The sequence below is a fragment of the Myxocyprinus asiaticus genome, chromosome 2 (assembly GCF_019703515.2).
Source record: "Myxocyprinus asiaticus isolate MX2 ecotype Aquarium Trade chromosome 2, UBuf_Myxa_2, whole genome shotgun sequence".
Taxonomy (NCBI): Eukaryota; Metazoa; Chordata; class Actinopteri; order Cypriniformes; family Catostomidae; genus Myxocyprinus; species Myxocyprinus asiaticus.
Window position 1 is genome coordinate 42,282,925 of NC_059345.1, and position 12,296 is coordinate 42,295,220.

General features: G+C 37.7%; 1 protein-coding gene across 6 annotated transcripts; it reads left to right on the forward strand.

The window, feature by feature from the left end:
* Positions 1–422: 422 nt before the first annotated feature.
* LOC127451757 (poly(U)-binding-splicing factor PUF60-B-like) lies at positions 423–12,089 on the forward strand. 6 transcript variants are annotated; one of them, XM_051716686.1, is made up of 12 exons: positions 423–561; positions 1,329–1,414; positions 1,655–1,750; positions 3,459–3,548; positions 4,633–4,683; positions 5,877–6,038; positions 7,934–8,026; positions 8,976–9,189; positions 9,595–9,785; positions 10,102–10,234; positions 10,931–11,193; positions 11,441–12,089. In XM_051716686.1, exons 3-12 carry the CDS (start codon positions 1,670–1,672, stop codon positions 11,738–11,740), a joined length of 1,578 nt encoding a protein of 525 aa, XP_051572646.1. In that variant the 5' UTR covers positions 423–561; positions 1,329–1,414; positions 1,655–1,669; the 3' UTR covers positions 11,741–12,089. The 6 variants fall into 6 exon arrangements, with proteins under 6 accessions (XP_051572646.1, XP_051572654.1, XP_051572662.1 ...); XM_051716694.1 differs by having other exon boundaries at positions 10,934–11,193; XM_051716702.1 differs by having other exon boundaries at positions 10,102–10,219.
* Positions 12,090–12,296: the final 207 nt, after the last annotated feature.

Genomic DNA, 12,296 nt, shown 5'->3' on the forward strand with positions numbered 1-12,296 from the left:
GCAATTTTTAAGCGGTAACAATTCACATTTTTTTTTTACATAAATACATAAACCAGACACTTTGGAAAAAGCTTCTAAACTCTCAATTGCTTTATGAACCTCATTGCTATCTCGTAAAAAAAATAAATAAATAAATAAAAAAATAAAAAAAAGTAGCAGCGTCCGCAAGTTGACTACATTTAATTTCTCTGTCTTGAATTTGAATTCCTTTAAACCATTTTATATATATATATATATATATATATATATATATATATATATATATATATATATATATATATATACGTGTGTGTGTGTGTGTGTGTGTGTGTGTGTGTAATGCCATTATTTGGGTAACATCTTCAAGTAATGTTAATCACAGACCTTATTCTACTCATAAATCCAAAACTGCCACGAAAATGCTAATTATCGTCCGGGTTTTTGGACTGCATCACGTGACCTGCTTCCAAGCAGCCCGAGGCCTCGCGCGGCAGCTCTAGGTTCCTCTGAGTTCTGTGGTGTTCAGTGAGTGGCACAGTCTCCAATGTGGATCACTACATGGCGGTAAAGCGGAACACTGCAGTAAGGATAATTACCTAATGTGTTTACTTTAATATTGAAATGCTTTTCGCATATTCTGGGTTATAGTTAGCATACATCAACTTAGTCGTAGAAAGCCTCTCATTGTTTACATATATCTTCAGGCGTGATTACATGAGGCCTGCGTGAAGGCTCGCTAGCATTCTGTTAGCCAATTAAGCTAACGTGCTGAGGTAGCCGCATATTGCTGGCTTTCATTCATGCGTATTTCTTAGTTATCTGGAATTTACCATAAATTGTGAAGTGGCTGTGGCTTGTGAGACCAGTTTAAATGGCAAAATTATTGATCCTGCACTTTGATTTAACCACGGCTAGTACCGGTGCTGCTGTAACCATCACAAGCACGCCACTGCTGTGTCCTTAACAGTAACCTCTCTTTGTTGATGTACAGACAATCTGCAGGTGATTCATTTCACTTTAGATTACACAGAGCAAATCTGAGTAAAGTCAAACACAAATGTTGGTTGATTCGAGTGATATTTACATGCAGTGGGAATTGTTTTTCCCCCCCATATGATCTCGCAGCAAGTCAGGTTTATGACTGACTCTAATTGGGCCAGGTTGTATCTTGCAGAAGGAATAATTACCCAAAAAAGATTTTAACTGGCAGAAAAATCACAGTATGTTAGTGCCATGCTTTTTGACAGGACAGAGAGTGTACTAAAATGACTATTTGCTTAATAGCTTCATTTTGCACTTGGATTTAAATATAAATGAATATGCTCTGTATGTGTTTCCATGTACCGCAGATCATTGTAAAATTGTGAGCGCTTTGCCAGGAAGTCTACACAAGCTTCTCAATCCTGACTGGTGTAATAAAAGTACAGCCTCATAGGTAAGCTCCAAAATATTTCCATAATACTTAAATGTATAAATTTCTTATATTTGATATTTAAAGAAGACTTGAATATCATGTAATGTCTTCTCCCTTCTGTCTCTGTTATTGCTTCTTCACTCTATAATATGCGTAGGAAGTACGAAATCTGAAAATACTATTTCTATAGTATAAGTAGTATGCTATATAAATATATCTGTGGTCTTTTTTCACTACATGTCCATTTAATTATTTCCTCAGTGAGGCAAAGGTCTTATGATGGAGAATGGACAGGGCACAGGGGGAAAGCTTGGATTGCCGCCTCTTACTCCAGAGCAGCAGGAAGCGCTACAGAAGGTAAAAGATTCTTAAATTTTTCCGGGGGGAGGGTGGTTTCACACAGGAAGCGACTTTATCTCTTAATGTTGCTATTCTAAGTACTGTATGTCGCTACTAGTGGGCGGTCCTCCAACTCTTGCTCTAACATTATCGGTGGACTGCAAGTCTGGCCATATTTTTTGGAAATCTGATCAAAGATGAGACAAATTGCTGGTACAATTAAGACATCTTTCTTATTTGACAAGGAATTCGTTTTTGTTTTGTTTTTCCCGCTAAAGATTAACATTCTGCAAGGGCTTTTTTATATATTTAAAAACAATGCTCATTGCATCATCATTACCAAGATGGTTTATCAGTGTACGAACTCACTCAGACTGCTGACAATTTCTTTTCCACACATCATTTTTTATTATTTCCATGTATGTGGTTACAGACAGATCATGTAGTACAGTGGTTCTCAACTTTTTTGACTCCAAGGCCCCCCCATTGTCGGAGAAAATATTCGAAGGCCCCCCATGTAGGCTATTAGATATTTATATTATACGATATTTCCTTAAAACGTGTTATTCCAGAAATGTCTAGAACTGTATATTCTTCATAAAATGCAAGCTGTTGAAGGGAGTTACTACATTTTTAGCATTTTCAGTAAGTTGAATTATAATAATTCTATAAAAAGTATAATAACCTATCATATTTTATATAATATTAAGAGATCTTGAGGCCCCCCTGGAAGTGTGCTGAGGCCCCCTAGTGGGTCCTGACCCCCTGGTTGAGAACCACTGATATAGTTTCTTTTGAGTGATTTCACTGTTCTAACTTCTCCTTCATCTTGCCTGCACTCGATGGCATTAGCTCACATGAGACGGATGACGTGTGTTCCACTGACACCGTATTTACTCTTATTGGTGGTTGCTGCCGAAAGCTGCTCCTCATTTGCATGAAGTTAAACTTTTCTCAACTCTCTGAAGTTGCTGGACATGCCCACATCTAGTCACCAACAGTCGCTGTCACCAGAGGTCACCAGCTCTTTGAAAATAAATGAGAACATGCCGCTTTGTCACTGCATGTGTAGCGTTTAGAAAGATTGGTGGGAAATTTTTGGGGAGAGAGCGAGTGAATAGGATCAGTGAACAGGAAACCCCCACTACTCAGTGCAATTCCGCTGCAGTTCTCAATGGAAAGTTAAGAAAACGAACACAGCAACAACTCTGGAATATCTGGAAATAAAGTGGAGCAACGGAGAATAAAATAGCGAAGTCTTCCTCGAATCCCATGTTTGTTATTTACACACATGTTGTGAGGAAATAACGTTGCTGTGGAGAAAGCTGCTTACTGACCGAGCCACATGTATACAGGAGTAAAGAGACGGGGGACCTACAGCTCAAAACTAGAAAGAGAGCTGTCTCCATAGGCAGCATCCTAACTGAAATGGAACCTCAAGAGTAACTGATTTGCAGCACTCTTCATAGGCAGCAGCTTTGCTAACGGCAGATAAACAGCACCCAATGCGAGAGACCCACTTACAACTTTTTCTCCAGCTAACATGTTGCTAGCAAAGCAAACAAATTGTTACAGAAATATGAATCTTACATGAATATTTAGTGAAATTATACATCTTTAATTAGCCAGAAACAAGTTGCCTTTGGATTGAGATTAGCTAAAGTGTCAATCTTAAAACTCATCAGCATCTGCTCCATTGCTTAAAAGTTTCTCTTTCTCTTTTAAGGCTAAGAAGTATGCCATGGAACAGAGCATAAAGAGTGTTTTAGTAAAACAGACCATCGCCCACCAGCAGCAGCAGCTCACAAATTTGCAGGTGAGTCGATATGATGATCTGTTTATGTAGAATGCTTGTAAATGCAACACACACCACTTATGTTATCTACTTTGTGTTATGCGGTTGCAGAATGTTGCCCTCTTATTTGACAGTACTTACATAACTGATTTTGTCAAACCAGTAGTGTAACTAAAACTACATAGTGTACTCACTGGCTGTGTCATGAAAAGCTTTCACATAAATTCATTATTTAGGATTAGGATCATTATATAGGATTAAAGAAATTATATTCTAAAATAGTCATACATTGGTTGCCATCCCTTTTTTAAATCTATAATTTAGAGATTTGTGTTGCTCTACACAAAATTGCAGTTGATCACTGTTGCCAAACAGTATTATACATAGAAGTACTATTAAGTGCTTTTAGTATTTCCAATTTGAAAATGACTTTTCCCATTGATAGCTGCCAGTTTCCTAACACAAGGTTGACCTCCATAGCTGGTCCAGAAGTCCCCCCACACATTGCAGGCCTTTTGGTTGCTCATAGAATTTTTCTCAGATTAATCTGAAGCACTAAACTTGGTTGAGAACTCATCATAAGTTATTTGTTTGCCCTCCCTCTCTGCCAGTTTGCATGAGGTGTGGTATGTCTGGGACTCATACTTAATTTTTTGCTACACCCAGATTAAGTCTGCTCTTATTTTGGATTTAAATCTTGAATCTTAACAATTGATCGTAGCATGTACTGCAATCCCCAAGTAGACATCATGATGACTGAAGAATCAACCACATCCAAAGGATACATATACACAGTCTATACTCAGTGTATTTCTTTACTCTGTAAAAAGAAGGATGTTCAGAGCAGCCTACCTGTTGTCTTAGAAGAAAGTAATGCCTATTAGTAACTTTGGTGCTTTAATTGTGGTATGTTTCAGGTTTTCAATCGAAGTAAGTGGTGATTTAAAGAGGTGGGCAGAGCTTAACATTGAGTCAGAGGCATTGACCAGTCAGAGACTGACAAGATCTGTCTGGAATATTATGTCTGATGTAAAACATTTAGTACAAGAAAAAAGAAAAAGATATCTAACCTTTTCAGCACTTTTCCATCTTTACTGTGTTTCAGATGGCAGCAGTGACAATGGGCTTTGGAGATCCTCTCTCATCTTTACAATCGGTCAATAGAATATTAAACTATTATTTACCTTCTGTACGCATTTTGACATAATGACCGTTACCCTCCTTTATCTGGCATTAACCAGGCTAGATACTCTAGACATTTGCAGCAGCATATTTAAAAAGCAGACATGGCTTTGTTGTGAATGAAATGTTTGTTGACGGTCACCCATTTCATTAAGAATCATTTAAGTTGATGGCATTAACTCAGAAGAACTGATTCTACTGTTCAGTAATGCAGTGGGACCTGTTTTAAGTCACAGGAAAAGACAGGATTATTAAAGGGACATTACAAAGCAAATGATCTCATTATGACAATTCGCTCTATATTTATCATCCTGCATCATTGCATGGCCATCAGCGAGTGCTCCCTCATTGCAGTGGTCATTGATTTAGATGTTTATTCAAACTCCTGCAAGATCATTGCCCTACTTTAAGTTCCATTTGTTTGAAGGAATAGTGTGTGTGTGTGTATTGTTATTGGTGAGGATGAGGATAATCCATTTCTCCTTTGTGAATATGCTGTAGCGTATTAAAATGTCATTTTTATTTGCTGTAAAAGAGGGCAAGCGGTCACTATGACAATCCAAATTGAAACATCTGCCTGAACTTTGAGCATTATGTGTAATCTTATACTTTTGTCACATGGCTGACACACTATCTAAAACTTATGATAAAACTGATGAATGATGTATGACTGGAAAAAAAGTGTCAAATGGATAGATTTGTGCAGATTCTCCCTCAACAGTGAGCTGATATGTAAGTCCAAAAGCTCACCTCATGAAAAGATTATCGAAGACATTTAGTTGTGCTAAAGGGCTACTTTCACATGTTAACTACTGTATCTTTGGACAGTATTTTGGCAAATCATAAATTTTGATGTTTTTAAATTGCTAGCACACTAATTTAGTAAATTGCAAGCAGAAATGGTAAGAAAAGGCTGTTCCTCATTCACCTTGCTGTGCTTGTCGTTAATGGTAAGCAATGCAGGTTATGAAACTGTGGTTTAGATGCAACTAAAGCAGAGAGGACCAAAAGAAGTAGGAACTAGCATATCAAACTTCTGAACAGAATCTAAACAAATCTTTAGTCCTTTGCTATTTTTGATCTCAATTTCTTTGGTTTTTCTTCTTTTCTATAATGCTCTTCAGTAGCCAATATTTTCTCTTTTTGTCTACCTATCCTAACCACCAGGTGGCAGCGCAGAGGCAGCGAGCTCTGGCCATCATGTGCCGTGTATATGTGGGTTCCATTTATTACGAGCTGGGGGAGGACACCATCCGGCAGGCCTTTGCACCCTTTGGACCCATAAAGAGCATTGATATGTCTTGGGACTCAGTCACCATGAAGCACAAGGTATGCTTGTTCAATTTAAATTATATTTCGATTTATACTTTGAACCCACACGTAGTGACAAAAACGGTGGTTTGCATTTATACTGTAGTTCTGTGTTGGTGTGTCTGCGTCGTTCTGCGAGTACAAAGAAAAGTGCTAGTATATTGTGAAAATGCCATAATTTCTGAAATAAATATACATTTAATAAATAAAAAAAGTAATGTTATTTATGGATTCAAAAGTATTAAATTATTGTAGCATTAAAAAAAACTATTTCATCAAAGTATGTGAACATGATGAAATTTCAGTACATATTTATTATACATGTTGTATGCCTTGCAGAGACAAATTAATCAGGCTTAACCCTTTAAACTCTGAGGTTGTTTTTAAAGATTATGTTTTTTTTATTGGCATACCCAAAATATAAGGCCTAAAAACAAAGAAACAAGGAGGGTCAAGTGTTGGTATCATTTTAAAGAAAGCTTTTTAAATTTTTAATGATATAGATTATGATAAATTCTGAGACTCAAAAAAAATCACAATAACTTGTGCCAAAAAGGATCTGAATCCTAATACGATTGGTTTAGCATTCCATGATGTTGGACAACTTAATACACCATTTCCGATGAAGTCATCTGATCCAGGAAAGCTAACGTGTTTTTAACCAGATAGCATATTGCGCTGTGCACATTTTGCTTCATGTAGATTATCTAATGATCTATGAGTCCGATTACGTTGTGTGTGGGCTTATTTTAAAGATAATCCTTTTCTAATTAATGGTATGTGATATTTTATATTCTGTTTATTTTTCGTGAAGTTATAATGAAAACACGGCATATAAGCAACACCTGTTTACATGTATGGCAAAGACATATACTTATCTAACTCACTATATTTGTGTCGCTGAGTAAAACAAATAGGCTGGTTGTATTCTACTCTTTGAGATCTTTCCATCGACACATGATACATGGCTATTTGATCAGTTTGATGTTTTTATTGATTACAATAATATGTGCAGTGCAAAATTATTAATAATCAACTTACATTTGAACACTTCTGATTTGTATGCAAATTTCAAAGCACTTGTTCAGTTTTGGTTAAAATGCCTACATGCATTGAAAATTACAGCTTCTAATCTTTAAAACGAGATGTATTTTGTGTGGGCCCATCTGAGCTTAAAGGGTTAAATAATAGTAAATTAATATTTTGGCATACATTTGATGTTCCATACTTAAAAAAATTTTTTTTAAAAAGAAATCAAATGAACTAATAACTAGCTTTACCAACACAAAATGTGTGTTGCTTTAAAGCTTAAAGGGTGGACACAATGCATATAGGCAATTAAAACCAACTCTGAGTCTAGGTGCTTTTTAATTTGCTTACAAATTAGAAGCGTTTCATTTTCATAACGTTTGACGTCACCATACGGTCAAAACATTGTACAGATTGGAAAGTTTTTGAGTAGAATGCAACAAATATTTTCACTCACATACTTTCACTCACGTACTAAATATATTGAGTAAAAACCCTGAGGGGAAAAAAGCACAGAGTTCATAAGTTGTAAACAGATGTGTCTTTTTGTTGCGTTTTCACTCATAACTTCATTAAACATGAGCAGAGTGTAAAAACAGCAAATATTCCCGATTTATAAAAAAACAAACAAATGCTCCTTGTTCCAAATACAATGTGATATGATACATAGATCTTAAAATGAAATTGGAGAAAATGAGACATTTCCTCTGATATCTTTTTTTTGTCATCCTGGGGGACTGTCTCTGTTTACAAAGGGGACCAAGCACAGCTATTGTAGTCCGCATCGACGCAATGCATTGTTACAATTTTGGAGAGGTGCACATCAGCCTACGCAGGATCAACGCAAAAGTATAAAATGGCCTTAAAAAATCTGTCTCTCTCAGGGGTTTGCCTTTGTGGAGTATGAGATTCCTGAAGCAGCTCAGCTGGCCTTGGAGCAGATGAACTCAGTCATGCTAGGTGGAAGAAACATTAAGGTGGGTTCAAAACATGACAATCGTTCTTTAACCTTCTTTTAAACAGCTGTGCAGTGAGTTATTTTTTTGTACGTCTGTCGCTTTAGTGTGTGCATGAGTCAAAGCAGTCAGCAGGCCTTCTGTAGGCCTGCCAGCACCAGTACCTGCAGTTTGTGTGTGCAGAATTGTGTAGAGCTTGTGATTGTGCTCTAGCCTTTGTGTATTTATTTTTTTGTCATCTAACCTAAATGTGTGTGTGCACAATGTTATGCTTCCACACTGTCATCCTGTTTGTTTCGGAGCTCAATTTCTCTAGGAACTGCGGAAGCAGGGGGAGCATTCGTTTGAGGCAGGCGTGCTCTTCTCTGTCCGGGATGTGCTGATGATGGGCTGCGCCTGGCTGGTGTTTGCTTGGCCGCCCCAACTGCAGCACAGATACCACAGAGCCAAAAATCTGTTTTTTTAAACAACCACAGACACATTTTACAGTCATGATGACACTCAGAACATGAATAAACAATTTTATTTTTCATTTCCAACACTTATCCATGCAATCATAGTGACCAGTACTATAACTACAGATATGGTTTAACTAATAGTAGAGTAACTATAATTCATGCAAAATTAGCATTTCGCCCCCCAAAAATCTTCAGGAGCTTACATTTTACTTTTATTCTTACATAATGTTACAAAACAGGACATAGGAGAGCAATCGAAGGGCTGGGTCTTAAAAAAAAAAAAAAAAAAAGTATTTTGATGACTTTGCAATGGTTAGAGGGTTAAGATGTTTAATAGTCTTACATGTACTACACTAAATAGTTTAATTACATACAGGGAAATTAAGTTCTTTTCCCTCCCGTTTGGTCTTCCTTTTCTTGACCACATGTGCATGTACATACAAACACACTCGCACAATAATTACTTCATACACCTCCACTCAGTGGCCCATGTGCTGGTATGTGTGCTGTAGGTGGGGCGGCCAAGTAACATCGGACAGGCACAGCCCATCATCGACCAACTGGCAGAGGAGGCACGTGCCTACAACCGAATCTATGTAGCCTCAATCCATCCAGATCTCTCAGATGATGACATCAAGAGCGTCTTTGAGGCCTTCGGAAAGATTAAAAGTTGTATGCTGGCACGAGAACCCACCACAGGAAAACACAAGGGCTTCGGATTTATTGGTGAGCACGTCTAGAAAGTGCTGTTAACACTGCTCAATGGAGACTGAGTCTTTGATAAACAAGTGGCCTGATAATAGTTTCCCACATTTTTCCAGGCACGATTTTTTTGTTCTCAACCAAAGTCAAAAATCAATCTAATTTCCAAATTAAATTACTCCAAAAAAGTTGAAAAATAATGTGCTTAGATTTTCCACTTTTTAATTGAAGTATAGTTTGTGAAACATATATATATAGACTACTAAAATTTCAAATCCTATCAACAGCTAAAGGGCAACTATGGAAAATACAATGTCTAACAAAGCGTAAGGTTACTAAAGCTTCAAGAGAATGCCAGATAATGTGAAAGTGCACTATAGGCCTGGATTCAGGAACTGCTCTCTCTTAAATAATTTTCATCATGGGTAGAATATGAAAAGCCTCAGTCATCGCTGGATGCCGTCTCATCTATGAACCTATTTGACCTTGGCGGTCAATACCTTAGAGTGGGGAAGGCTGTAACCCCTCCCATGCCTCTGTTGATGCCTACAACCCCTGGAGGGCTGCCCGCTGCTGCAGCTGTGGCTGCTGCTGCGGCAACCGCCAAGATCACTGCCCAGGTGAGATTAAACCTTAGCTCGAACTGGATCCTGATTTACTATAGTAGGAAGAAGACATATGTCTTGGATTTGGCAGAAATCAGGTTGAGAAGCCATTGTTGATGTGCTCATGCAGTTGTTGCTGCACAAAGTTAAGTTTTTACCTGAACTGTCTTTTGCAGATGCTGTTAAATGGCATTCTTTTACTTGGCATGTTGGCTTAAACCAGAGATTTCAGTTACATATTGAAAAATGTAATTTTCAACATTTCTAGTATTGTTATAGATTATATATTACTTTGATCCTTATTTTGACCATGTGTTGTGATGTTCTGTAGGAGGCTGTTGCTGGAGCGACAGTGCTGGGTTCTCTGGCCTCACCAGCACACATTCTCAGTCAGCAGATGGGGCTCCCACAGGCAGTATTGGCTGCCCAGGCCCCCGGCATCATCACAGGTCTTCAAAAATTAGGTTGACTTGTTTACTTAAAGGGATGGTTTTCAAAATTCTCTCATCAATTACTTCCCTTCATGCTGTTTCAAACCCACATGACTTGGTGCAGTGGGACACAAAAGTAGATGTTAGACACCATTCACTTTCATTGCATCATTTTTCTTTACAATGAAAGTGAATGGTGATTGAGACTGTTGTTTTGTCTAACATCTATTGTGTTCTACAGAAAAAATTCTATTTACTTTTTAAAAAAAAGTCAATTTACTATCCCTTTAACCCCCTGAGTTTATTAAATTATACATTTAAAATTATCATGTGTTGCATTTACAGCAGAAATGCAGTTTAATTGCAGTAGTTGATTTTTTCATTTGAATCTTAGAGGGGTGGTGGCGTAGTGGGCTAAAGCACATATCTGGTAATCAGTTGCTGGTTCAATCCCCACAGCCATCACCATTGTGTCCTTGAGCAAGGCACTTAACTTCAGGTTGCTCCAGGGGGATTGTGCCTGTAATAAGTGCACTGTAAGTCGCTTTGGATAAAAGCGTCTGCCAAATGCATATATGTAAATGTAATCTTTGTTTGAAATGGATAAGGAAATGAAACTCAGGATCATGATTGTCTGGGAGGAGCTCATTTTATATCTGTAGTTCTGTAAAAAGAGACTTTCAGATTTTAATGTTCTTAATTTTGTCTTCTGTAATACTTTTTTGTCAGTAGGTGTGACACCTGCTCGACCTACTCTCCCTGTAGTCCCCCAAGTTGGTTTGGTTAACCCAGTACTGGCATCCCCGCCAGTCACAACACCTGTTTCTATCGGAACACCAACATCTGCAATGCAAATGCATACAGAAGTGAAGAGAGAGGAAGACAATAGGCTTACTGAAGTAGATCAGAGTCGGCCAGTTGGAAATGGGCAGGACAGTGAACTGGAGCAGCTAAGTGGAAGTGGAGGAAAACAAACGTTCATGCCGTCAAAGGTTAGGCAGCATCACATTTAACTTGTTTTTGTGTTAAAGATTATAAAGATATAATGTTGACTGTGATCTAGGGTGCTGAGAAATGACCTAAAAGTAGCATGATACAGTTTTACTCGGGGCACCAAACGGAGGTAGAACTTACTTTAGCCACTGAATTTTGCCATATTACATTATAATAACCTCTCTTTAATATTTTGATTTTTTTTTTCTTTTTTTTTTTAAACAAACTGTCTTTCCCCACATTCAGTCAACAGTTATGGTGCTACGCAACATGGTGGGCCCAGAGGACATCGACGATGACCTGGAGGGGGAAGTGATGGAGGAATGTGGGAAGTATGGTGCAGTTAATCGGGTAATCATATACCAGGAGCGACAGGGTGAGGACGACGATTCTGAGATCATAGTGAAGATCTTTGTGGAGTTCTCCGATGCAGAGGAAATGAACAAGGCTATCCAGGCCCTCAATAACCGCTGGTTTGCAGGTCGCAAGGTTGTTGCTGAGTTGTACGATCAAGCGCGTTTTAATAATAGTGACCTCTCTGCGTAAGACTGTCCCAAAATGTCAACTGGCCCCATCTCTTGGCGCTCAAACTCGCTCAGCTTCCATCACTGCTGTTAGAGATTCGGGCCTCTTTGAAACTTGTAATTATTTTTTTATTGATGTTGATAGTAATATTATCAGAAAAATCCAAATGGAGGGATTTAGCATAGGACAAAAATATCCTTCTCATGCATTTACTTTGTCACCTACTGTGAAAGACTTTTCATTTTTTAACCATCATTATTATTTGCAGGGTTTTTTGTTTTGTTTTTGTTTTTCTAATTTTTAAGAAAAGATGCAATTTTCCTCCATTCCCACCCATACTTTTTTTTTTTTTTTTTTTTTTTTTTTTTTTTTACAAATGCCAACTTTTTCTCCACAGACATTGTCTTCAGATTCTAAACATTATGTTGGTGACATTGGTTCTGGCTTTACAAAAACAATAAATTTCTCTAACATGCAATGTTGTCCAAGTCTTTCATAAGGAAAATTGGAAAAAGTAATTTAGGATAAGATCTTAAAGGGATAGTTCAACCAAAATGGAAAACTCTCATAATTTACC